Genomic DNA, 25086 nt, shown 5'->3' on the forward strand with positions numbered 1-25086 from the left:
GGTCCGTTCTTTTTAAGAACAAGGATCAAAACGGCAACGTTTTTATGATTGTGTAGAGACTTCTTTGTCCTATCAAATACATTGAGTCCACGTAAAAGAGTTACCGGTACACATAGAATTTTTCGGTTACCATTTCACTGAAAATCTACAAGAAATGCCTTTTGATCATACGGAATGAATAGATAAGCGTCGCATTATCATTTTATAATGGTCAGAGAACGCTAGGTCTTTTTCGTAAATGGTTTAAGACCGAAATGAAATTTTACTTTTAAAATTTTAAATTTATCTTTTTCATTTTTAAATAAAATTTTAATATTTTTAAAAATAATATATTTATATTTTTGCTCATTTAAATATTAAAATAACAATTAAAAAGATAAATTAAAATTTCCAATCATTAATCTTTCAATAGAATCATCGAATTTTAATTGAATCATCGAAAGTTGACATTTGGATGGTTTTGTTGATTGGAATTTATCTTTTATGACATTTGGATGGTTTTGTTGATTAGAATTTATTTTTTATGAATACAACTTCAGTTATATTTGTTCATGAATAAATTTGTTTGCATTCAAACCATTTAGTATGGAAATAATAATTTACTCGTCAATTTATGCATGTTATTTTTTTATTTTATTTTTCCATCAATGTGATAAAAATCAAACTAAAATTATCAAAAAGTGAATAGTGATATCCCTTACCTTTGTATCCGTCTACTCTCCATAACATTGTCACCGTATTTGGTTGGAGTTCACAATTAATGCGATGGATTAACAAGAGTACAGGATATTGCATACTAATGGTTTGAACTTTGAACTTGTGGAAAAAATAAAAAAGGTAACACAAAGGGAAAAGAGAACTAGAGAAGTCGAGGGAGACTCTGATGTATACATTATGAAATATGAATAGCAACTATTTAATTTTCTAATGAAAAGATTTAGGGGTTTCACATGGTACAGAACTATTATCATACAACAAAATACTGATCGTAAACAACCCTGATCAGAGTTTAGCTATTGTCCAAAAACAGCACGGACGAATATGGAGAGATGAAAATGAATATTGGGACATCGGATGAAACCAATATGATGTTTTCTATTGCCTTTCTACAAAACTGTTAGAGAGATTATATAAGATAGCTATGGTAAAAGAGGTTTCAGCTGTGCTTGAAATAGATCACCAAGAGCTCCTCGAACATCCATCTGATTAGAAAAGGCAAAGGATTAGGATTATCAGTTTATGAAAGGAGGGATTTTTTTTTTTACCAAGAGCACTATGACTGTTCAACCCTATTATTCTTCCCCCTAACATCAAAATTCGTCTGAATAATCCAATATAAATAATGTAATCATCTAACCGTATTGGACATGGAACACATTCAACACAAACAAATTCTGCCCAAGTACAATGGTACTAACTACTAAGATTTAAATAGCTTTTGTTTCATGGAATAGGATTTAGACGCCTAACATCTATTTGGTGTAAAGCATATAATCTTTACATGAGACATCCTCTCAGACATGTTGAGAAATTGAAAAGTTTTATAGGGAAACCACTATCCCCAATTTGTATAATCCTCTTCCTCATCTTAATTAAACTTTTTCTTTTTTTTTATAAAAAAAAATTAAGTAGCTAATTTTAGCTTTTTTTTAGCCATTAGTAAGGCATTTAAAAAGCAACTGGTTTAATCCTATTCAATTGTTTTAGCTTTGTCAAGGCAAGCATAACTAGCAAATATATATATATATATATTAAATTCATTGAGAATTAATTTCCATTTTTAAACTCGGATAATTTTTATTTTGGCTTCCTTATTATTTATCAACTAAAGGAAATCAATTGGTGTCCCAATAACTTCCTATGTATATTTTTTTATTTCCTTAAATTTCACCAAGTACCTACAAATTACCAATTAAATGCAGCCTGTAGTCATCACAGAAAAAAGCAATTACCTGGTCACAGCAAACAAGCTTCGTTAGCAAAGGATAGATTTCTCTCAGGTGTCTTCTAAAAATTTTATTGTTCATCAAGCACATGCTTTTAAGCACCTGAAAGAGCAAGGTTAACGGATATCAACTTATAATACAGGGAAGACAACATCAAGAAATTAAGAAACAAGAAAAAGCTACAATGAATTTCATCCAATTAAGTGTACGTGTCAGGTACCAGTATAATGAATTTTTTTTTATTAGGGTTCCAGTATAAGGATGCAAGTAAACGAGGTAAAACAGGTATGTTACTAGTGCAGCTGCTACCAGTGAGGTATCACTCTAAAAATGGCGTGATAAGAACAGAAATTAGAAGAAACAAGTATATGACAGGCAACTCCACAACAGTTGGTAGAATGCAAGTCAACTTTCATGCTCTCATGGATTATAATCCTTGTACCTTAACAATGACAGGAGCACGAAGTTCCAAGACTCGATGAATATCTATGTTAGCAGTTTCTCCAGAACTAGACTGGAGATCAGAAGCCTCCCTGAGAACCTGTTCACAGAAAGAGACCAGTTTCTCCTCAGCTATCCGTTCAAACTTCTCTTCTGCATCAGAACCAGCATCTTGAAATCCATCAGCCTGTAGACCTTTTTCTGAGTTTGTTTCAAATCCATATGTCGATTTCTGTAAGATGTTTAGATATATGCCAGTACCCGCTAATTCCTGGCGAAGAAGATTCATTGGTGGCCTGTTCAAAAGTTGGCAATGCTTTAAGTCCTTGAATTGAACAAAATGTATACACATACAGATAATTTTAATACCTTTCATCAGGAATTTGGTGCATGCGAGTCCTAAGGCTGGTGGATGAATTATATGAAGCAGCAAACTCCAACAAGGACAACAAAATGTCCAATACAGCAATCTTCTGTTCTGCTTTTAACTTGGTCCAATATTTCTTCTGTTAACAATAAGATAAAAAGTTATATGGGAGAACATATCAAAACTTTCCCTTTTTCATTATTGTTGCAGAGATTTGCAACCGCTACCAGGTTAAGTATATTCTACCTCTTTCCCTTACATATGCATTCTTAATATTTACACACACACACACACACACACAAAATAATAATAATAATAATAATAATAATAATAATAATAATAATAATAATAATATACAAACCTGAATGCCATCCATTGCACCAAGAAGCAACAATTGTGTAATGCACTTTCCCCTGACAGTTGCTAGCAAAGGACTCTCCTCATTCTTGGTATCAGGCTCTACGATATCAGCAACCTAAAATGAAGCAAAATAAGAGAGAGTATCCCTGCAAAAATCCAAAGGTAAATGTTATATTGCTAGCACCAGATAGCAATATACCCTAACTGGAGAAGTTGGCTGAGAAGCATCTGACACGCCGCTTTTAGATTTTGAAGTAAGATTCCTAAGGAACAGATTGTCCATCATATTTCCCATGATACGTTGACCTAATGTTTGACTCCTATGGAGGCCTCCATCCGCAGCTCTTGGAGTTCTTCCTGATGGAGATGATAGCCCTACAATAAACAATTCGTCAATGTCACTAAGTATATATTCATTGATTCTTCTAAGTCTCAACTTCCAATCAAGACCCAGGTTCCACTTCATTTTTCCTTTTAAGGTAACATCTGAAATCCCCACAAAGGCAGCTGAGGAAATCAAATCAGCCAATTCACAATCTTTTTCCCCCTGCCCCCATGCGTTAAATTTTTTACAACTAATCTATTTGATAGTTGATACCTTTCCATAGTTATCTGACTACATCGTCGTACTTAAAAATGCACCTAACTAAAATTTGAAACTCTAACCTTCAGACTGCTCTACATTTGTGTGAGATGCCGAATCTTCAACTACATCGGCATTTGTATTTGGGGATGCCAATGGGGATAATCTTCCATTATCACTGCCATCCAGTTGATGCTCACCTACCTCATTGACAATTGGCTTTATGGTAACATTGTCACCAACATTTTCCCCTGAATCTCCAACAATGCCTCCATGCTTTCCCAGGTTTTCAAAACCCAAAGCATTGAGCAGTTCTACCGGTTGTGTTGTGTATGAAGCGTCCCTGAAGATCAAGAGTAAACAAAATGGATTATAGTTATCATCAGAGAAATTACAATGAATATTCAGGAGTTGACAGAAGTTTGCACCTTATGCTTTTAAGTAATGTGTCCCAGTCACTGTCACTGAATTGATGTCCACCAACTTCAATGAGATGTACCAAAGCACCAAGAGATATTGAGACCACTGTTTGATCCGTCTTTTTTGCACAATCTAACAGCAAACTCAGCAGTGGCGGCAGCATAAAACAAACCTCCTGTAATGAAGTTTCCTCATCAATGATCGTTTTACAATTCAAGGAAAACTAGATAACAATAATCACATTCTTATAATACTAATGCAATGAATTCGTGATTGATAAAACATCTGACAATTTTACTTTTTAGCAGAAATTATTTTTAAGCAATCAATGGCATGTACATGAACAATAAATTTTTCCCATATCAATGACCATCACTGCTCCACACTGAGAGATAGACACACACACACACACACACACACATAGAGATAGAGAGAGAGAGAGAGAGAGAGAGAGAGAGAGAGAGAGAAACCAGAGTATTCTATGCAATCCCCAGTCCTTTATATATTTATTTATCTGTTTTACACACACACATAGAGAGAGAGAGAGAGAGTATTCTATGCAATCCCCAGTCCTTTATATATTTATTATCTGTTTTACTAGGTTACCAGTTTTACTTTTGGCCAACAATCAACCAACAGAATACAATAAGGGTTAAGGGATTGGGTTGCTATTGTAGAGAGAGAAAGAGAAATATTGACTGATTGTTGGTTTGAAAAAGTTAGGGTTCCTTTGGTTTGTGTTTTCATTTTCAGCATTTTCTGTTCTAGAATTTTGTGAAGGAAAAGGACAAAAAATAGTGAAAACAATAAAATCCCGTTTTATGTTTTCTCCTCCTGTTTTCCCTTTTTTTTTTTTCTTCACAAAATTTTAAACATAAAATATTGAAAATAAAAAAAATGAAAATGCAAACCAAATGCGCCCTTAGTTTCTAATCTTTTTCCACTTCTTGATTTGCAAAAAGCTCAAATTCCAGAAGCAAATGTTGCATTTTGCACTCTTAAGTACCATGCAACTGTTAAATCCCCAAATAGTATTACACACAACACCCAGGTCTCGTGATGTTTAGCATTTAGGGTTTAGGTCTAGTATTTCATATTAACCAGGAAAGTGTCATAAGGCCAATCATCAGCAAGCAGAGATCACAAGAAAGCATTCTCAATAGTGTAGTATACCTTATAGAATGTATTAAAAAGGTTGCAAAGCAGCTGAAGTGAATGTATGCTTGTTTCACGAAACCAATCATCATCAGTAGAAACAAAGCCCTCTTTTCCAGCATGTCTCACATGATCAAAAATTGGAAATAGAACTCGATGGAAAATACTCTCCCAAAATGATGTAGAGAACTTGCTACCTCTTTCATTCAATAAATCAAACAATACTTCAAGCGCACAACTTCTGACTTCAGGTCGCTGATCTGATGTTAGATCAGATAATCCAGCCAGCATCGGGAACCAATAATGCTCAGTTACATCCATAGTTGCATCCAAATTGGCATCAATAGGCATTAAGGCACCTCCAGGAATAAGACCCTAAGTTGACAAATAAAACATTAAAGTAGAGGCACTGACAGTAAAAACCGAATAAAGAATCCACTTCTTGAAACAGTCAACAATTTTACATAAAGTACTCAAAATTGGAGCAAAAAATGGCTCATCTACAATGAAAAGATTGAGCATTTGGGAAAAATAATGAGAATTAGGCTTAGCTTCCAACATCCTGTTATCATACCATGCTCCAAAATAGTGTGCATGCACACACATATATATGGGTGAAACATACTAGACAGTGATAGAAAAATAACACATCCCACCCCGTTTGTTAATTTAGAGGGGCTCAAAAAGACCAATATAATCATTTGAAGTAAAAATGAGATTTCCGACTGAAAATACCAAACCAACCTCTGCTAGACGGTCTTCACATATACGCAGGAGTGCAATAGCCTTCAAGCTAATACGATGTGAAGTTTTATTGTTGGCAAACCTTATCAGACAATTCACGCAATCCATGAAACAATCTCCCACTACTTGATCAAAATGTTCTAAGATGACTGCAAAATTTCCATCCGTTAGATGCACCACAATTGCAACAGAAGACTGCAATGACAAGATCAAAGAAACCTATTCTTACCCTGCTCAACATTCTCAAATGCACTCTCAACAATCGATTCCAATTCATCATCTGCAGCAGCTGTAAAAATCATAAACACACTACGCCATCCAGATTTTATGTTTCCAACTTTAGATTTTGTCATCTGCAACATACAATCGTACCAACTTAAATATAGAAAATATATCTAATGACATTAAGTACAAATGGAAAAGAACCAGAATTCAAGCCAACTAAACCTGAACAATGCAATCAACAATTAGCCTCCTTTTGGATTCACTTTGACTATTCCGCATAAGAACAACAAAAGGTTTGAGAATATCATTTTGGAAACTGAAATTGGCCAGTTCAGCACGCTCCAAATACTTCATACCAAGTTGCCTTAGAGAATCTATGGCATACATAGCAATTTTCTCATCATGATGACTCCCTGCAGATATAAAGTGATTCGCTAGAACAGACCAAATTCTAGCCCAGACCTGGAAGACAATAAACAAAGCTTACAGATGCAATTTATAAGGCATGAAATATCAAGATGAAGCAAATACTTGCAATTTGCATTGATAGAATACATACCATACGTATACGAGCCATATTATAATAACTGATTTCAACAAGCTTTTGCAAGCTGAAAACACGAGCTGGCGATTGTTTCAGCTCTTCTGCTGACACACCACAGAGAGCAGTGAAGAATTCCACAACTGAATCACTAGGTAGTTTAACACTATTCATGAAAACTTGTTCAGAAGGTTTGCCAGCTAACTCTTTCAGAGACTGAACAACAGCATCCCTGGAGATTTGGTTTGACCCATGCATGACAGTGGCAGAAATTGCAGGAGTACTTGTTATAAATTCAAGGCGAGAAATACATTCCAGAACAGCATTCCATGTGTCTTGAAGGGAATTCATGTCTGAGTCACTAATAACCAGCAGTGTACGCAACGCTTCAACATTTTTACTACGCATTTCCTTGGGAGCATGCAAGAAAGTAAACCTGAGTTCAACAAAACCAAAAAAGAACATAGTCAACTGTCCCAAAATCATAGTTGAAAGATGGCATCCTTATTGTCATGTATAAAATATGTATATTTCCTAGTATGTCAAAATAAAGGAAAAGAAAACAGAGGGGAATGCAGAAAAATATCAAACCTGACAAGAGAAGTTAAAAATGCATAGCGCATAGTATCCATTCCAAGCACATATGTAATATGTATGCCAGCTTTGAAGCCTTCCATCAACAGAACAACACGAGGCTTATTCTCACCTTCCTCCATTGTTACAGAGAAGGTAGCAAGCAAAGGCCACCCAACAGCTTCTACCATGGGCCTTACAAGCTCAATCTGCTGGGCAGTGTAGAAAACCCCTCTTTTCACCTCCTTATTCCTGAATATAGCTTGTGTTTTCTTAATGATGGCCTCACTTTCAGACTTGGCATCTTCTGATAACTTTCTTCTGGGCAGTGCCAAATTAAGAATACTGACAAGGCGCCCTTCTTCACCTTCTGGCTTTTGTCTGCTGCTTTTTCCAATGAATGTTGTGTCATCTTTCATTTTAATCTCTTCTTTGACAATAGAATCATAGATCTCTTCCAGAAGCTCTCTAGGAGCACATTCCTCAGCATCATCCCTGGCATTCATGCGAACAAAGTCTGACTTGGACATCTTAGGCCAAACCATTGGGTTGTGAGCATCAGTATTTAACATGATAACAGCATAAGCAAGAACATATGCTGTATCAGCATTTTTAAAAAGGCTTGGATTGTCTGCACAATATCTGCCATAGACAACATGCACAAAAAGAAACTACAATTATTACATAAGACACAAATTATTAGTGGAGATAGAATTATCATGACATATTGAAAAAGTATTAGTCGCAGAAACTATATGCACAAACCAAAATCTTGAAAGAAACAAAATATCTATGACACAAATCATCCAATGTTTGAGATTTAAAGTAACAAAGGATAAATTAAATGATAACTGACTTGGGAAAAGGTCAAGTACAATATGTATTTGATAGAACTAGCTCCTTATCAATCACAAGATTTTCTATCAAAATTCAACACCAACGGTGTATTTTGCACGTGGGTTAAAATACACATGGATCAATTCCATGGAGCTTCCATTCATAATTTTTACCCCAATACAAACAAGCTGCAAAAGAGATTCCAACAGAGGCAGAAATAAGTATACCCAAAACATCCGACCACAACTCTATAGAATGACAATCAACCCTGGCCTAGGGAAAGAATAATGAGGGGAACTTGCATGTTAAAATAGCCATTACCTCTCTGCAAACTTTTCCATGATTCGATCTATCTTTTGGGCTTCACCAGGAAGTCGGAACCCTTTAAGAAACTCCCGGATTGCAATATCAAATTTCATTCCAGCAAACTTCATCGAATCTACATAAGCATGCATGACAGCAAGGGGAAACTCTTCATGTTGACCTAAATAGTCACCAATTACAGCCTGAAAGCAACCAAGAGGTATATATTACAGAACAAACATGAATCTAGAATTAAATTGCACTACATGAGAGTTACAACCTTATCCAGATTGGGAGTGATCTTCAAAAATTGAGCAACCGAAGCAGGTTTGTTTTCCACTAACTTATTTGATATTAGATATTCCAACCCTTTTGTCGGTTTCCTGTTGAACTAAAAAGATTATTAAAACCATAAGTCAGCTCGAAACTACATATTGACCATTATACAATGGAAGGTTCTGACAAATTTCACTTCCCTTCTATAAAGTTTAAAGACCATAAGATCTGATACCTCAGCAATGGCAGCCTCCAGTGTAGATTTATGAGCCTTGGCCTTCTCAAAATTACTGGTTACATCTTCCCTGGATTTAACTTCAAAAGAATCTTCCACTGAAGACCCTTCTTGCTGATTGTTATTCAGGTTCAATTCCTTATGTGATTGCTCCCACTCAACCAATGATTTAAGAACACTAACAAGAGCCTATGAGATAAAGAAAATGTGATCAATCAGCAACATTACCAAGAGACAATGATTCAATGGAAGTATAATTTTCCCTCAATTTTCAACCCCACTTTCTTTTACTTCCCTTGCCGCAATCATTCAAGTGAAGACATCTTGCATTTAAAACACAATTCATAAATATTTTGTATTATTATTAAATATGAAATAATTAAAAAATAAATGTGAAAAATTCTTTCATGCATATAAATATAAATATTAGTTTTAGTATTAGTTTTATAATAATATCCACAAAAAAAAAAAAAAAGCAATTTAATACCCGATATGGAAGTTCAATGAAACTATAGAGAATTTTAAAGTAACTAAACCTCGAATGAACTACTTGCTTCCCATAAAAAAGGCAACAGCTAACCTACCTGAAGCGATGAACCTTTAATTGAAGCTGTTTGAGAAACAGCAACAGCATTTGGATCAGTATTTTGAGTACCCTGAGCTATTTTTGATAGAGCTGTAACCTACATGTTAAATTGGAAGACGGTAGAGATTATTGCATTCACCAACATGCACATAAATAACTTCAATGATGTTTATGCCATACAAAATCACTGTCAGATTTTACCATTCTTTCAAACAAGTTTGGTGCATCAAGATCACAGTCATAATTCACAAAAATGTCAACAAGCATCTGTGGATCCTTGCATACTTTTTCTAGCATCCTACAAATCAACACCAAATCAAATTAATCATACCAAAAAAAAGAATGGAAAAACAACATATCATTTAAGGTCTTTAAACCATATTACAAGAAATTTTAATCAACAGCAAGAACATCATACCGAAGAACACTAAGTTTTTGGTTGATGGGAAACTCTAAACTGTCCAGTGGTCTAAGCACTATCAGCGGAAAGAAGATGCCTATTTCACCCTGAAAACAAAAAGAGTGGTGCAGAAACAGATTAGACACATTAAATCAACAGTGGTCTCTGCTAAGAAGCCTCTATGAGATTTGCAAAAAGATATGACGCATACTTTGAGACTTTCTCTGAATCGCAACAACAGCACCAAGAATATTCCAGTTGCATACTGCCAACAAAGAAGAACAAAATAACAAGATTTACAAGTAGATCCTTAAGGATATGCTAAAAAATGTAACTTAGTTCAACCAACCTGAAATATGACAGGGGATTGTGAAACTGAAGCTCGCAATAATGCATATGAAAGATATGCCTTCACCGAATCAATAAAATGAAAATTCTTTGTAAATGAGTGACTAACTCCCTCCAACAAACCCTGAGAAAATAAAATAAAAAATAAAAAAATTCAATTGTCGTCAGTTATGAAGAAAAGAGTAATTTGAAACATTGAGAAACCAATTCACAGCAACGTGAATGAGTTTCAAAGAATAATAAAAAGACAATAATGTGCCGTCCTTCCATAAGGTTTTCTTTAAGAAAGAAAGCATTAAATACAAATATCAGCATCAAAACAAAAGGATATGTAAGTTTTCTTTACATCATCTTGACATTAATTGCATTTGTAGATCTAAACCCAAGGCAATACAATTAAAAGCACCAAGTATATCACGGAAAATCAAATGGACCTGTAACTTGGTCCAGAGTAAAGCAAAAAAATGCTTATGCATCATTACAAGGAACATAATTTTCTATGAATTTTGCTACAACCTATAAACTAGCAGTTAATAGATGCTAGAATCACTTTATAACCTGCAGAAGCTCAAGAGATAATATCCTTGTCTTGGTTGTAACTTCATCATTATCTTCCTTCATACCCATCTGCCAAATTTACAGTTGAAAACATAAGAGATATTGAAAGAAAGTAACCGTGATGCTAGTATTTAAGTTGCAGAACCAACCTTGCAAAGAGTGCGAAATACCAACAAAGCATCACGTTGTACTATACCCATGCTCTCCAAATCAATCCCACTTGACAGAAGATTAATAGTTTGGGTAATTAGTCTCAGTGAAAAAAATGCAGAACAGAAATTTCTATAACATATCCATACCGTATAATCTGTTTACCATCTTCAGTATGCACGGCCTTGTCCAGCACAGCTTCTAAGCCCTATAAAATATACACAATCTTATCATAATAGGGATTAGCTAAATAGGATTGGATTAGTAACATATTTGTAAACTATTCACCTTAATATCAGCACCCCCAGCAAGATGTTGAAGTTCCTCAAGAGATGCTGGTAAAGCATCCTTGGCTTGGCTAAGTGCATCACCTAAAGTCATTTCTTTTTCATTTGACTCTCCCAAAGATGTTTCGTCATATTTTGTGTTTGAATTCTCAGCTGAAGCTGCCTCTGTAGCTGTATGTCCACCTGAAGTTTCAACCTGGACACTTAAAGGCATTACTAAAAGAGAATTACTGTGGAACCAATAGACTTAATATACTTAATAATAAAGAATAAAAATAAGCCCCCACCGGATTGGTTTCCATTCTCCTAAAGATGATGCTGATCATCTGTGTTAGCATAGCCTTTGATGTTGCTTGGTTTATAGGACTCTTGCTACAAAGGCAAAGAATGAATCTGAGTACTATAGATTAATAACTAAGCATCAAAGACAAAATAGAAATGAGTAATACCTATTTAGTGCAATATTGTAGCATACTCTGATAACTCCCAACAAGGGTTCGCCATGCACTGAATAACACAAAATAAGGATCGTTAATTATACAAAAAGAAGAAAGCAATATGTAAATAAATACATACGAACAAGACAAAAAAGGTGGCCTAGAGAACCAAGGCGTGGTTTGAAAACCAGAGGACCGATATGATGATCAGGGTGACATAGTGAAAAAAACTGAAAATAAAAGCATAATGCATGTGTTAAATTACATCACAATTAGTTGTGTAAACAGCAATACTCTAAGCTTCTAACTGAGACGAAAGCAGGCCTGTATTGTCTCTATTGATGGAGTTTTTCTCCCTTCTCCTTAACACAGCAGTTTTGCATAATTTGTTTTCCAGTCATGCCTAATCAGAGCACTCACAAGTCTCAATTCTCAATTCAGTGTAATTGAATTCCATAGAAAGATGAGGAGATTTAACTAAATGAAAAACTAATGGAAGCCGCAGATTCCTGAGGCTACCAATTTAATGGCAAAAATGGGCTTGGCTCATTAAAAGAGCCATGATCTTCTTCATAGAGTCATCTCATCTCATCAATGATATTCTGTGAAGCATGCATGAGTAACATGACCCATAATGGTTTTCATATTTAAAAGAGTGAAGTCATAATGCCAATTTTTCATCTTTGATTTCAATAGTAATGCCATGGTTTTCTATACCAACTGTTATGCAGCATAGACATGGTGAATGTAAGGATAAAGCATCTAAAACAGAAAGCTCTATTGCCAAGCATCCTCCCCAAACTCAAAGCGGGAAACATCGCCATGGTTTGTCTTTCCAAGTTATCTTTTTGAAATATGCCAAAATTTAGTTACACATCAAGTTCTAGAGAACACAACCTCATAGCATCTACTCAGAAAATAGAAATATACAAAACAAAAACAAAGGGGAAGAGGAACTACATGATTTTCATATACCTTTTCTCCTAGAAATAAAATCAACCGAAAAAGTTCTTTACTGCTTTTGACAGGTTATATTAAGAAAAGCAATTATGCTGAGTTATGTTTCCAACCAGCTATGGTATGGGGTGGGGTAAAATAAATAAAACAAAAAAAAGAAACAGCAACGGCAAGACTTAAAAACATTTAACTTAACTGCTGTTACTTAAAGCTAACTCCCTCACAAGAGATTGTATGTCCATCAATATAACATGTTATCAGTAGATATACTTAACAGAAGAGTGGGTTCATTACTACAATAAACACACACCTCTGAATTTTGTGGAAGCCACAGCAGTAAGGAGTACCTTCAGCACTTGGAGAATAGTACTGCATATTGATTCACAAGAATGAATATCACACAGAACTTATATTCAGTCAGCAAAGCTCGAGGGGTAGAGATTTGCATACCTATCTGGTGATGAATTATCAATACAACTGCACACCATATTTAGAATGTCTGTAAACAGTGGGACATTTTTACCGCCATCTAACCCAGGATCTCCTTCCAAATGATCATAAGCAATAAGTTTCTGTATTAATGGAAATCAAGAAGAATGAGCAAGATTTTGCAATTCGGCATGACTAAGCATCATAACAGCTATAAGAATTAGTTGAACAACTCATTCAGCAGCATCAAAAACAGATGCACATACATGAAGACAATCCAAAGCAGGATCTAGAATTTTCAAGTTCTTTGTCTCAAATGCAAGACGAAGTGGATTTAAAATAAGCTCTGCATCAGGTCCATCAAGTGTCTGCCCAGCATTCGCTAGAACAACCGTAATATTACCACCCTTAGCCTTCTGTGACTGATCTGCTTCTGTTCTAGTCGCTGCTCCATCTTCAGTTTCATTTGTGCTAGCAACAACCCAAAATGTATTCAATTTAAACTACACCAAATACATCATGTCCAATGTTTTATCCAAAAGATGTTTACCTGGCCGATTCAGCTGACGATGCCACTTGATTGGCCTCACTCGGGGCTTCTTGCTTTTTCTGACTTGCCTCTTTCGCAATTTCTGAAACAATAGCATAGCATAAATAATAATAATAATAATAATAATAATAATAACAATAATAATAATATTATTTAAGATAAGATTATTAGTAGCACAACAAATACATCATCTCCAAGGATCAATGGCGCAAATTGAACAGTGAACAGCTTAAACAATATCATCTAAGCTGAAAATAAAATCATGAAAATTGAATACGCATCAAAGTTCAAATCAGAAGGGGAGGAACAACACAAAAGGCAAGAGAAAGTAATTGAAACAGAGATCTAGGGTTGAGAATCGTATAGAAAAAGTTAACCTGTATAATTCTTAATAGCTTTCTGGAGGTCCTGGTACTTCTTGCTGGAACACTCCTTCAACATAGAATCAAACGCTCGAGTGACGAAACCACCGGCCGCCATTTCCTCTGGCTCTCTCGAAAATGCAGATCACATGCAGTGCTGAAAGTCGGAGACCGGAATTCGAGGAAATGCAGGCGAGATTCCAGATCACGGCGAAATCGAAACGAGATGGTTTCTATCTGAAGAGCTCGCAGATTTTTCCGGCGAAGATGGAATTCGGTGACGCAGAGAGGGATCTGAGAGATGGAAGAAGCAGAGGGTGATAGTGTCAGATCTGATGGGTAATAACTAATAAGAAGAGGATGATGTCGTCGGTTTTAATTTGATATTTTGACGTGTCTGCTTTGGTCACCGTAGTGGAACCATTCCATGGGCATTGCATTGCTTCCCCGAGCTGAGATTTTAGAACAAAGCTAAATTTTGGAACACTGACTGTACAATGATTTTTTTTTTTTTTTTATTCCTCTATAATAGAAATGAGTAATACTAGATCAACGATTTTTTTTGTCAATATAAACTATTTTTTTTTATTGGAAGAATGGACAAAAATATAACCGAAAGCACAGTGGTAAAAAATTAAAAATCCAACAGATAATTAAACTGGTTAGGTTATTAATTTATTGGTTTATTGGTTCAATTGATAAATTACTAGTTAAATCGATAAAATTGATTTCACGTAAATAAAAAATAAAAAATGATAAAAAATTATATATATATATATATATATATAAAATATAGAATGGTTTTTTTCAAATTCCACAACTTATTTACAATAGTCCCATGCATGATCGATTTTTGCTCTATTGTTAATTTTTGGATTCTAATTAATATATTAAGGCTGCGTTTGTTTCTGAGAAAATGACAAGACAAGATATTGAGAACAAGACACAAAAAAATAGAGATACAAAATTTTGTATTTTTGTATCTTGTTTAGTGATAAACTTGAACAAATTATAAAAATCTAATTTATTCTCATTTTTTTCTTTCAAAAAATTTGAGAAGAAAAATATAATAATAATAAATATAATTATAAAAAATTAACAAGAGTAATGAAAGAAAAAATAAAAAATAAATTGTGTCTCTTGTTAGTGTCTCCGTGTTCTTCCTGTTATGATGGACACAAAATACACTAATTCAGTGTTCTTTGACACAATATCTTTGTCCATGTTTCATCTCTAAAACACAATTTTTTGTCTCTGTATTATTGTCTCAGTGTCCCGTCCCTAAAAACAAAAGCAGCCTAAGAGTTGATCCTTGTTCTTGCAAGAATGATGTTTCTGATGGTGCTGAAGTCATTCTTAAAAACTATGGAATAACAAAGGTGTAAAACGACAGTTATTACAAATTCACATCATCTATTTCCTATTAAGTAACCCTAAATTCACAGTAACATCAACAAAAATAACTATAAACATCAATAATCAAACAAAAGACATCAACTTGCCATTAATCTAAACAGATTTATAATAAAAAAATTCAACAAATTCAAGAAATTCATAATCAAGAATCAACAAATTCAACAAGTTATAATTAACAATATAACATAAACAGAATAACTAAAAAAAACAGATGCAGAAGTAGAGAAGTGAGGAATGAGGAGACCACCAACCTATGCGAGAGAGGAAGCGACGACGGCGATGGCGACGACGACGCGAAGCAACAGCCACGAAGCAAGGAGCCGAAGAAGACGACTTACGAGCCAAAACACGACGATGCAGGAGACGTTGTTGGAAACGCACCGTGTCCGGCGAAACGAAGAAGACGAGATTGCCGGCAGTGAGGTGAGGTGAGGTTGAGAGAGACTATAGTGTGATGAGGTGAGGAAGAGACTTAAAGGAGGGTTGGAGCTTGGGCTGGGAGTGAGTCAAGCCAGCTCATGAACCAGCTCGACTCATTAATAGCTCGATAAGCTATTAAGCTAAACTCGTGAGCTAGTGAGCCAAGCTTGAATATAGAATTGAGCTCATAAATTAAATGAGCCAAACTTGAGTTTAGATAAGTTCAGTTCATTAGCTTGTGAGCTGGCTCGATTATATATATATATATACTTAATTACCTAAAATTTTATATTTATTTTTAACATATAGTTTTGATGTCGGACATAAATAAAAAATTTATAGTTTATTGATAGATAAATAATATATAAAATTGATCTTTTTAAATGTTTTTTAAAATATATAAGTTATAATTTATTGATATAGAATTATAGATTATGTTCTTATTATTTGAGTCAGCTCGTGAGTTTTCGGTGAGGCGAACTTGAGCTTAAGAAATAGACTCAATTGTTAATAAGTTGAGCTCAATTTTTGTGAGCCGTGAGCCAAGCTCAATTTTTGTGAGCCGAGCTTGAGTTTGGTCTAGCTCGACTCAACTCGGTTCACTTCCAGCTCTAGTTAAAGCCTCGAGGGATTACTGGAAAATGGGTGCCGTTTAGGGGATGTAGGGTGAGAGGAAATGGGGTATTCGAGTGTTTTTTTTAGACCCAACGACTTCGTTTTAGCAAAGAAAAAAAAAGTTCCGAACCGGTTGGGTTATATAAAATCGACGATTCTTCGATTTTCATTAAAATCGGACAATCTTTTCGGTTCTGTTCATTGTCCAGTTAGATTACTCAACCGGATCGACTAAGTGACCGGTTCACCAGTTTTTTGATCGAACTGGCCAGTCCGATCCGATTCTTACAACTATGACTGAAAGTTAATAAGCTGATCACAATTATACCTAAATCATTTAATGAGTCATGGATACATGCTATTTGTTTAAACATATTCACCTTTTCCATCATGGGCGTGTGTCTTTGTTAGTTTAAGTACACACGTGGGGCTATGGTCCATGCTGGGACTATCATTGTGAGTGATGTGTCTTTTTTATTGTGAACTCAGATTAAATAATTTAATTTCATATTTAAATTATTATAAAAATTAAACTTAAAACCATTCCTCTCTTTTATCTCCAAAAATTGCAGAGAGTCTTGAAATCCTAATGGAGAATTAAAAACATGGGTTCACTCCAGGAGATATCGAACTGACGGTGGATCGTCATTATTGAGGAAGAAAAAGAAGAAGAAATTCAACTACAACAATAGCAAGTATTTGTACGGAATTGAAGCAGTGATATTAAAGTCTATAACAGATTGGAATCTGCGATGTCTTCTGTGAGAGTTATTTTTTCAAGTTGCCTTACTTTTTGAAATTGGTTTTAGGGTTTCATCTATTTCTTTCCTTTTGTATATGGATAATTATGTCAAATGCGCAGAGTACTAAACATAGGTATGAGTATTTTGTATGAGTTGACTAAGTTGAAGAAAAACTAAGAAATGTGGAACAGAGAATAGATTTAAAGGACGTCTATAGAAACAATCATAAACAAAGATGACTGAGTTTACAGAGAGTGTGACAAAAGTGAAAGAAGATGACAGAAATTACAGAAGACAGTTAATTAGATTAATAAAGAAATAAAGTGTATTAAAAAGATGATTATGAACATTTATTTTGGATTGGAATTTTGGGCATTGTGGATATTTATGATATATGCTCAAAAGTAAGAATTAAATGTAATAATTCTGTTATTTGGATTCAATAAATGAAAAAATAGTTCTGTTTTATTGTAAATTTTATATTACAACCTATGTAATACAAATCTATGATAAAACAAACAAGTTTCAACTTGTGTAATGTAAGAGGTTTTTTAAATTTATGAAACAAACAACAAAATTTTCTAAAGAGTTTGGTCTCTTCTCTCTTGAATAGGTCGTTGTTGACATTAAAAGGAAACCTTACGTGGAGATCCGTAGCAACCTTATATCTGTGGATTGAGGACTCCTATCTATACATCTGAATGATTCATATTAAAAATGCAAAAGAGATTATTTAAAAATATGCTTTTCCCCCTAATGAGATTTTTGGGTCAAAAGCAAAGCATCCAAAGCTTAACCAATATAGGCATATAGTAGTACAACTGAATTTCATGTTGCCTTAACTTTTAGTTTGATCCTACCTTTCTTTGCTTGATTATTCTCTCTTGGAATCCAGTTCTTTATTGAGTCGTCATGTAATTCTTTGCGTAACTTTATACTGAATAAAAGGACTGAATTCTTCTTTTCCCACTTTTTAATAACTACGGAGAATAATCATCAGGTTCATATATGTACATGTTTTGACACATAGGAACTCCAAAAAACATAACAACATGGCATTATTCAACCAACAATATGCAACATGTTTTTTGTTATCACTTTGCATTCTAAGCCAATGCTTAACAGAGGGTGTTATTGGCTTTGCTTGCAACTGGGGAACGCGTTCAACGCATCCCTTAACACCTCAAATAGTAGTGAGGCTGATGAAGGACAATGGATTCAACAAAGTGAAGCTCTTTGAGGCTGATCCCGGAGCACTCAAGGCACTTGGAAGATCTGGTATTCAGGTCATGGTCGGTATCCCAAATGATATGTTGGATTCACTTGCAAGCAATGTCAATGCAGCTATTGCTTGGGTGACACAAAATGTTTCCACTTACATATCCAAGAATGGGGTTGATATAAGGTAATATATGAAATTTTTTTAGATGATTTTGAAGCACTTTGAGAATTCTTATTCTATTTCATTTATACTGTGTCGCATTAGTAATATTAAAAAGAAAAATAAGTTAATTAAAAAAATAGTGAATTTTTAAAATAGCAATATTACGTGACAGTAAAGATTATTATTTTTTTTATCAATACTTAGCTAGTAATAATTTGCACCTATATTTATAGAAGTTTTGCACACAAATATATAATTTATACTTATATTTACAAAAATTTGTACACATAAATTAATTTTGTACTCTCGTTTTATAGAATTTGTATATATGAATTAATAAAATTTATTTGTTAAAAATAATTTAATATTTATACTAATTAAATGATAATAAAAAAAATACTAAAAATTATTAGTTTTTAAGAGTTTTTCTTTTTAAATTTTAACAATTTAATTTTAAAGGATAAAAACGACCAACATTATTAATTTGTTACAACATAAATGAAATTGATCATAAAATTGTTTCCTCATGCTCATAAATCGATGCCATAATACATGCTACATTAATAACTATATATTTATTAAAATGCATATTGTACTATCTAGTTTATCTTCATGATATTAGTTAATGAAATAGTAACATTTTACACAAAACATTTAGATAAACCTCAAGATGAAGCGTTTCCTATCAATTAATTTTTATGTTAGCCAAATCAATTTCTAACAGAAAACAAGAATTATTAAATCATAGACAATAATTGAATAACCTAAAATTACGTACTCAATTTTTATTATTTAAATATGTTCTGGGTATTTTTTTTATCATAAGTATGTTCTACATACAAATTGTAAAATTAAATATCTACAAGACAATAAAAATATTTACTTCTTTTAAAAGACAATAAAACTCATTTTGTCTTGATATTATGTGAAATAAAAATATGTTATTATTTAAATATCTACAAGATAATAAAATATTTTTTTATTAATGCATATAGCTATAATATTGTAGGTACTCAATTATTTAAATATGTTCTACGTACTCAATTTAAATTTGTTATTATTTATATTTTTTTTTGTTAAAGACTCATTTGTCTGGTATAAAACTTAGTAATTACTATTTTAGAGGATTTATTTTCCTATCTATTCATTCTAATGGTTAATTATAAATTTATAATGCAACATATTTTTTATTATTAAATCCTAACACAATTCATGCACAACAATTATTTGTAAAATACTCAGGTACGTTGCCGTGGGTAACGAAGCTTTCCTCAAAACATATAACGGCCGGTTTGTGAATGCTACATTTCCCGCCATCCAAAATATTCAAGCTGCCCTGATTAAAGCTGGTCTAGGGAGGCAAGTGAAAGTGACTACTCCTCTAAATGCAGATGTGTACCAAAGTGACAGTGGCCTTCCATCAGGTGGAAACTTTAGGCCAGACATTCAAGATCAAATGATCAACATAATAAAGTTCCTACGGCAAAATGGTGGCCCTTTAACATTCAACATCTACCCATTCTTAAGTATGGATGCTGACCCAAACTTTCCAAAAGAATTTGCATTCTTTGATGGCTCTGCTTCCCCTGTGGTAGATGGGTCAATAACATACACCAACGTGTTTGATGCAAATTTTGACACACTAGTTTCAGCTCTCGAAAAGAATGGCTTCAGCTCCATGCCAATCATAGTAGGAGAGGTTGGATGGCCAACGGATGGAAGCGCTAACGCAAACATAAAGAATGCTCAGAGGTTCAATCAGGGACTATTTGACCGGATAGTGAAAAAACAAGGAACTCCAAAGCGCACCACTGCTCCAGATATCTACGTGTTCGGCCTCATAGACGAAGATGCAAAGAGCATTGAGCCAGGACCTTTTGAGCGGCATTGGGGTGTGTTTAACTTTGACGGATCAATAAAGTACCCTTTGAATCTTGGTGGTGGAAAATCACTAGTTGCTGCAAAGGGGGTGAAGTATTTACCAAAACAATGGTGTGTAATGTCAAATCAAGCAAATCCAACGGATCCTAGTTTTGCTGACAGCATCAGCAAAGCTTGCACTTATGCGGATTGCACTAGTCTTTCTCCTGGTGCATCCTGTGGCAATTTGGACCCTAAGGGTAATGCTTCTTATGCATTTAATATGTATTATCAAACCATGGATCAACGCAAAGATGCGTGCAATTTCAATGGACTTTCTGCAATTACTACCATAAATCCTTCACCACCTCAAGGTTCTTGCAAATTCGAGATCATGATTGATCTTGGAAAGCATGAGAATAAGTCAACTACTTCTTTTGCTGCATCAATGAAGGGAACATGTTCAATGGTCATGCTGGTATTAAGCTTTATGTTCACGATGTTAGTGTCCATTATCAGCGCTTAGTTTTTACTAATTATTATGTGTGTTGTGATGAGAGTTTCACAAATTCACAGGTTCAATTTGTTTTCTCCTCTTTTATTTTTGTATATTCTCACCTTATATTTATATTTCCGATCCCAAACATGATAAATTGAACGTAGTATATATATGTTTAATAATTAGATCTGGTTCTTCAAGGGCCGCTCTGCCTTTTATATTTAATAAAATGTAGTTCATCACATATCATTTACCGGAGCACTTTTACTTTATAATAGCCTAATTATAATGTAGATGTTAAATTCAACAAAAATACTATTTGCACACTAAATTTAATTATCAAAATTAGTAATTATATATTTATGTATAAATATATGTATAATTTAATTTATTGTTAGTGTATATTTAGTATTTTAATGTGTAATGTAATAGTTGATTTTGATAATTAATTTTAATATATACCTAATAAAATTGTAAATTCAATTAATAAGATGTTGCTAATTGTAAACAATGCAATATGCAAAATGATAGCAAAAAATATTTTTAAAAACAAAAAGGTTTGAAAATGACAAATGATGACACTGTGTTTACCGAAAGTGAAATATCATTCTCTTAAGGGTTAAGGTATTGAAAACACCCTAAACGTTTCCACTTTGTTCTAAATCTCCCTCTTAAATTTGATTGCTATTACTTATACGGTAAATTTTTTTATTTTGGTTTTAATTTTATTCTTGAATGGAGATGAAATTAATTTCTTAATGAAAATATGAAAATCTCAAATTATTCTTATTTAGTAAAAGGTCTAAAATACTTTTAAAAGAGAATAATATTACATGATTAATAAATTTTATTATTTTTAGTTAATATTTAATCAACTCTAAATATTAAAAATTAAATTCTAAACTTATATATTATTTTAAATAACATTTGAAATTTATTATTTTTAGTTAATATTCAATCAACTCTAAATATTAAAAATTAAATTCTAAACTTATATATTATTTTAAACAACATTTGAAAGAGAGACTGATAATGTGCCTTTAGCATCAAATGATGCAATGTAATCATCAAGCCATACGAAATATTTACAGTGTAGTCTTGAACTCTATATAACATAGAAAATGGTAAGAACATACTAAAAGGAGAGAAATTAAACAAAGTTAAGAAAAAATTATATTACTTTAAAATTTGGACAATCATAAAATAGCCTAATAAGTTTAACTATGTTGAGAATAGGAATAAAATTGCATTTTGTCTACAATGGCACTACCGCATTAAATCTCCTCTTCTTCTTCTTCGTCGCTGCAACACTTACACCAGAGCTCACAATTGCACTCTTTCCCTCATTATTGTCTACATTTCTTCCAAAACTGCGAATAGACGTCGAACCAAACTTTCTGCTGTTGTTCATGGTGACTTAGGGCTCAACAAATTAGACTCAATGGGAGAGATGAACACCAACAATGCATAAAATGTGGTGTCCCATTGAAAAGATGTTTTTTTTGGCCGATATGGATCAGGACAACTAAGCCTCTAACCATTTTACATTGTCCACGTATGCAACAAACATTCACTTTAGCAGCGAAATGTGCTAGTACACAAGGTTAATGTGACACATCAGTATTTTTCATTTAGAATTGATGGAAAAACATCTATAGAAACCGTGTTGTGTTACGGAAGTAGAGAACAGGAATCGAAGTAAATCGTTTTTATCTTGAGAGATCGTGTTGTTATTTATGAAAAACGACAGAAACTGAGTTAATAGTTTACTCCAATTTAAAAGGAATCAACTGCCACCTGCACTTAAAGAAATCTGAAAAAAATTGAGAAAGATGAGAGCAGAGAGTCAAGAGACGTGAGAATAATTGAGATTATTGCATCAAATGAGAACTCATTTGAAATGAGACTTGTATAAAAGGACTGCTATTTGTTGAAAAGTGTAATTATTCTTTTACCAAAAAAGTAAAGGTAATTATTTCACAATACACTTTATATTTACAATAGTTTTAAACATAAAATATTTTTTATAATCTCACTACACATCTAAGTATTTTTGTCAACTAAATTCAATTAATTTAGTCCAAATTTAATAAAAATTACTCACATAATATGCGCATGAATTTCACACTGTTTCTTCATGCTCCTTTTTTTTTCTTAGCATGTTTCCTCCTCGTGGTCGTTTTTTTATTGTTGTTATTGTTAATGTTTTTTTTTTCTTTTCCTCCTCTTTCTTCTAGTAGTTATTGCAACATTTTTATTTCTTCTTCTTTGTTTAATTTTTTTTTGTTTTTATTTTTATTAAGAGGATGACATAAAAAGAATTATAAAAATATGAAACAAGAAGGAAAAGATGAAGAAGATGATGTTAATGATGAAGAAGAAGAGAAGAAAATTTTGAATTGTGTAGAAATTATCAGAAAAATAATACTAAAATATTCTAACTACGACACAAAAAGTTTCTTAATTTTGATATCGAAATTTCTTAACCGTGACAAAGGTTTTTGTCATGAGAGTAAAACAATAAGAATGATGAGAATGTGAAATAAGATAATAATTATGATATGAGAAAAGTTTTGAATTGTGTATAATTTATTAGAAATAGCATTCAAACTTTTTAACGGTGACATAGGGAGTTTTTTAATTTTGACATTGAAATTTTAATTACTTAACAATGATACATATTTGTGTTAAAAGAATAAAATAAGAAGAATTATGAGAATGTTAAAGAAAAAGAAGAATAAGAGGAATGGGAGTTTTGAATTATGTAAAATTTATTAAAAAAGTAACACCGAATTTTTTTAACTATGATATAGTGTTGAGTTAAGAAATTAACTAAATTAATTAATGATGACAAATATTATTTTATTGGATAAAATAAATAATTAGTGTTGATTATTTATGATGATATGTTGTAGGCCAAAAATAAACATAATGGAGCAGCCCAATTGGATGAAAATAAAAACAAGGCTAGTGGGTTAATAACAAAAACGAAGCCCAAAAGAAAACAAAGCTGAGAAATCAAAACGGGTCAAGCAAATCATAACCCGATCCAAGCCCGATTTGATTTCAGCAAGCAAACCCCTCTCATTTGCTTTACCAAAAGCAACGTTCGCTTTTGTGCCTTGGTCAGAAATCAGAGAGAGAGAGAGAGAGAGAGAGAGAGAGAGAGAGAGAGAGAGAGAGAGAGAGAGAGAGAGAGAGAGAGAGAGAGAGATTCTTCCCTAAGCTAATCACCAAAGAAGCAAGAGAGAGAGAGATTAAGCTTGAAAGGCAGATGTCAAATCAGCAAGTTCAAACCAAATCAAGCTTAAGAAAAGATTAAAGGTAACCCATTTCTTTTTACATGCATCAGATATTCTTCTCTTCATCTTCAATGTTCTGCCTATCCATTATGAGATACATGGAAAAGATGTTGTCTGTTCTTCTCTACTGTAAATCCACGGTTTTAAACATATCTTGGGGACTAAGTTGGTTTTCAAGGGCTGAGATAAGGTTTTACCATTGGAACCTTTTGTTCATGATGTTTTATGGATTTCGGTCAACCAAAGAGGTCAAAAGCAAAGTCCCAAATTTAAGTAAAAATGGGAGAAAGTGAATGGATGGGGGTTGGTGAAGTACACTGCTCAAGAAGTTGACCTAGGAAGAGCAACCAAGCAACTTGCAAGGAGATAAAAGAAGGTTGATGTTCATTGAGAAGCCAAGGAGAGATAACCAGTATATTGAGGTTTGGTTCTGTGAAGAAGTTCTCTAAAGAAGTTCTTCTACCTAGACAGTGCTTTCATTCAAAGAAGCATTCTGCAAAAAATGAAGAACTGAATCAGAGACATGTAAATCTGGTTTATCACATAGCAAAGAGGCTGTTGTAGAGTCAATCTCCTTCATGTTTTACAGATTGTATTTTCACTTTTCAATGTTTATCTTTCTGTAATTTCTTGAGTGAAAAGGCACATTGAGAGAGCTCAAGTAAAAGCCATGAGTGGAAAGAGGCTGAGTGATACACTTGAGAGAAAAGCCTAGAGTTATTTTCAGATTTCTTTAGGTATGTCTATGTCTTGTATCTTGTACCTGTGAGGTATCCC

The 25086-nt window shown here is 33.4% G+C and overlaps 2 protein-coding genes across 3 annotated transcripts; one reads left to right on the top strand and one right to left on the bottom strand.

The window, feature by feature from the left end:
- Window positions 1-870: 870 nt before the first annotated feature.
- ATMIN7 (HOPM interactor 7) lies at window positions 871-14616 on the bottom strand. The gene is made up of 33 exons (XM_088483709.1): window positions 14086-14616; window positions 13709-13790; window positions 13425-13629; window positions 13180-13301; window positions 13040-13098; window positions 11785-11842; window positions 11623-11707; window positions 11337-11531; window positions 11198-11256; window positions 11048-11117; window positions 10899-10967; window positions 10342-10464; window positions 10204-10257; window positions 10011-10099; window positions 9794-9890; window positions 9591-9689; window positions 9007-9195; window positions 8776-8886; window positions 8514-8698; window positions 7374-7997; window positions 6801-7218; window positions 6464-6703; window positions 6246-6369; window positions 6017-6165; window positions 5291-5647; window positions 4126-4292; window positions 3781-4040; window positions 3314-3489; window positions 3116-3229; window positions 2757-2893; window positions 2389-2683; window positions 1953-2048; window positions 871-1202 (listed from the first exon to the last, which is right to left on the bottom strand). Exons 1-33 carry the CDS (start codon window positions 14186-14188, stop codon window positions 1140-1142), a joined length of 5274 nt encoding a protein of 1757 aa, XP_088339835.1. The 5' UTR covers window positions 14189-14616; the 3' UTR covers window positions 871-1139.
- A 2476-nt stretch (window positions 14617-17092) lies between these two features.
- On the top strand, window positions 17093-21207 carry LOC107637507 (O-Glycosyl hydrolases family 17 protein). Of its 2 annotated transcripts, XM_088484093.1 has the most exons (3): window positions 17093-17282; window positions 18390-18669; window positions 19891-21207. In XM_088484093.1, the coding sequence occupies exons 2-3, from the start codon at window positions 18467-18469 to the stop codon at window positions 21032-21034; spliced, it is 1347 nt and encodes a 448-aa protein (XP_088340219.1). In that variant the 5' UTR covers window positions 17093-17282; window positions 18390-18466; the 3' UTR covers window positions 21035-21207. The 2 variants fall into 2 exon arrangements, with proteins under 2 accessions (XP_088340219.1, XP_016196403.1); XM_016340917.3 differs by lacking the exon at window positions 17093-17282 and having other exon boundaries at window positions 18264-18669.
- Window positions 21208-25086: the final 3879 nt, after the last annotated feature.

This window comes from Arachis ipaensis, chromosome B4 (genome assembly GCF_059453495.1).
Source record: "Arachis ipaensis isolate K30076 ecotype BB chromosome B4, ASM5945349v1, whole genome shotgun sequence".
NCBI classification, from domain to species: Eukaryota; Viridiplantae; Streptophyta; class Magnoliopsida; order Fabales; family Fabaceae; genus Arachis; species Arachis ipaensis.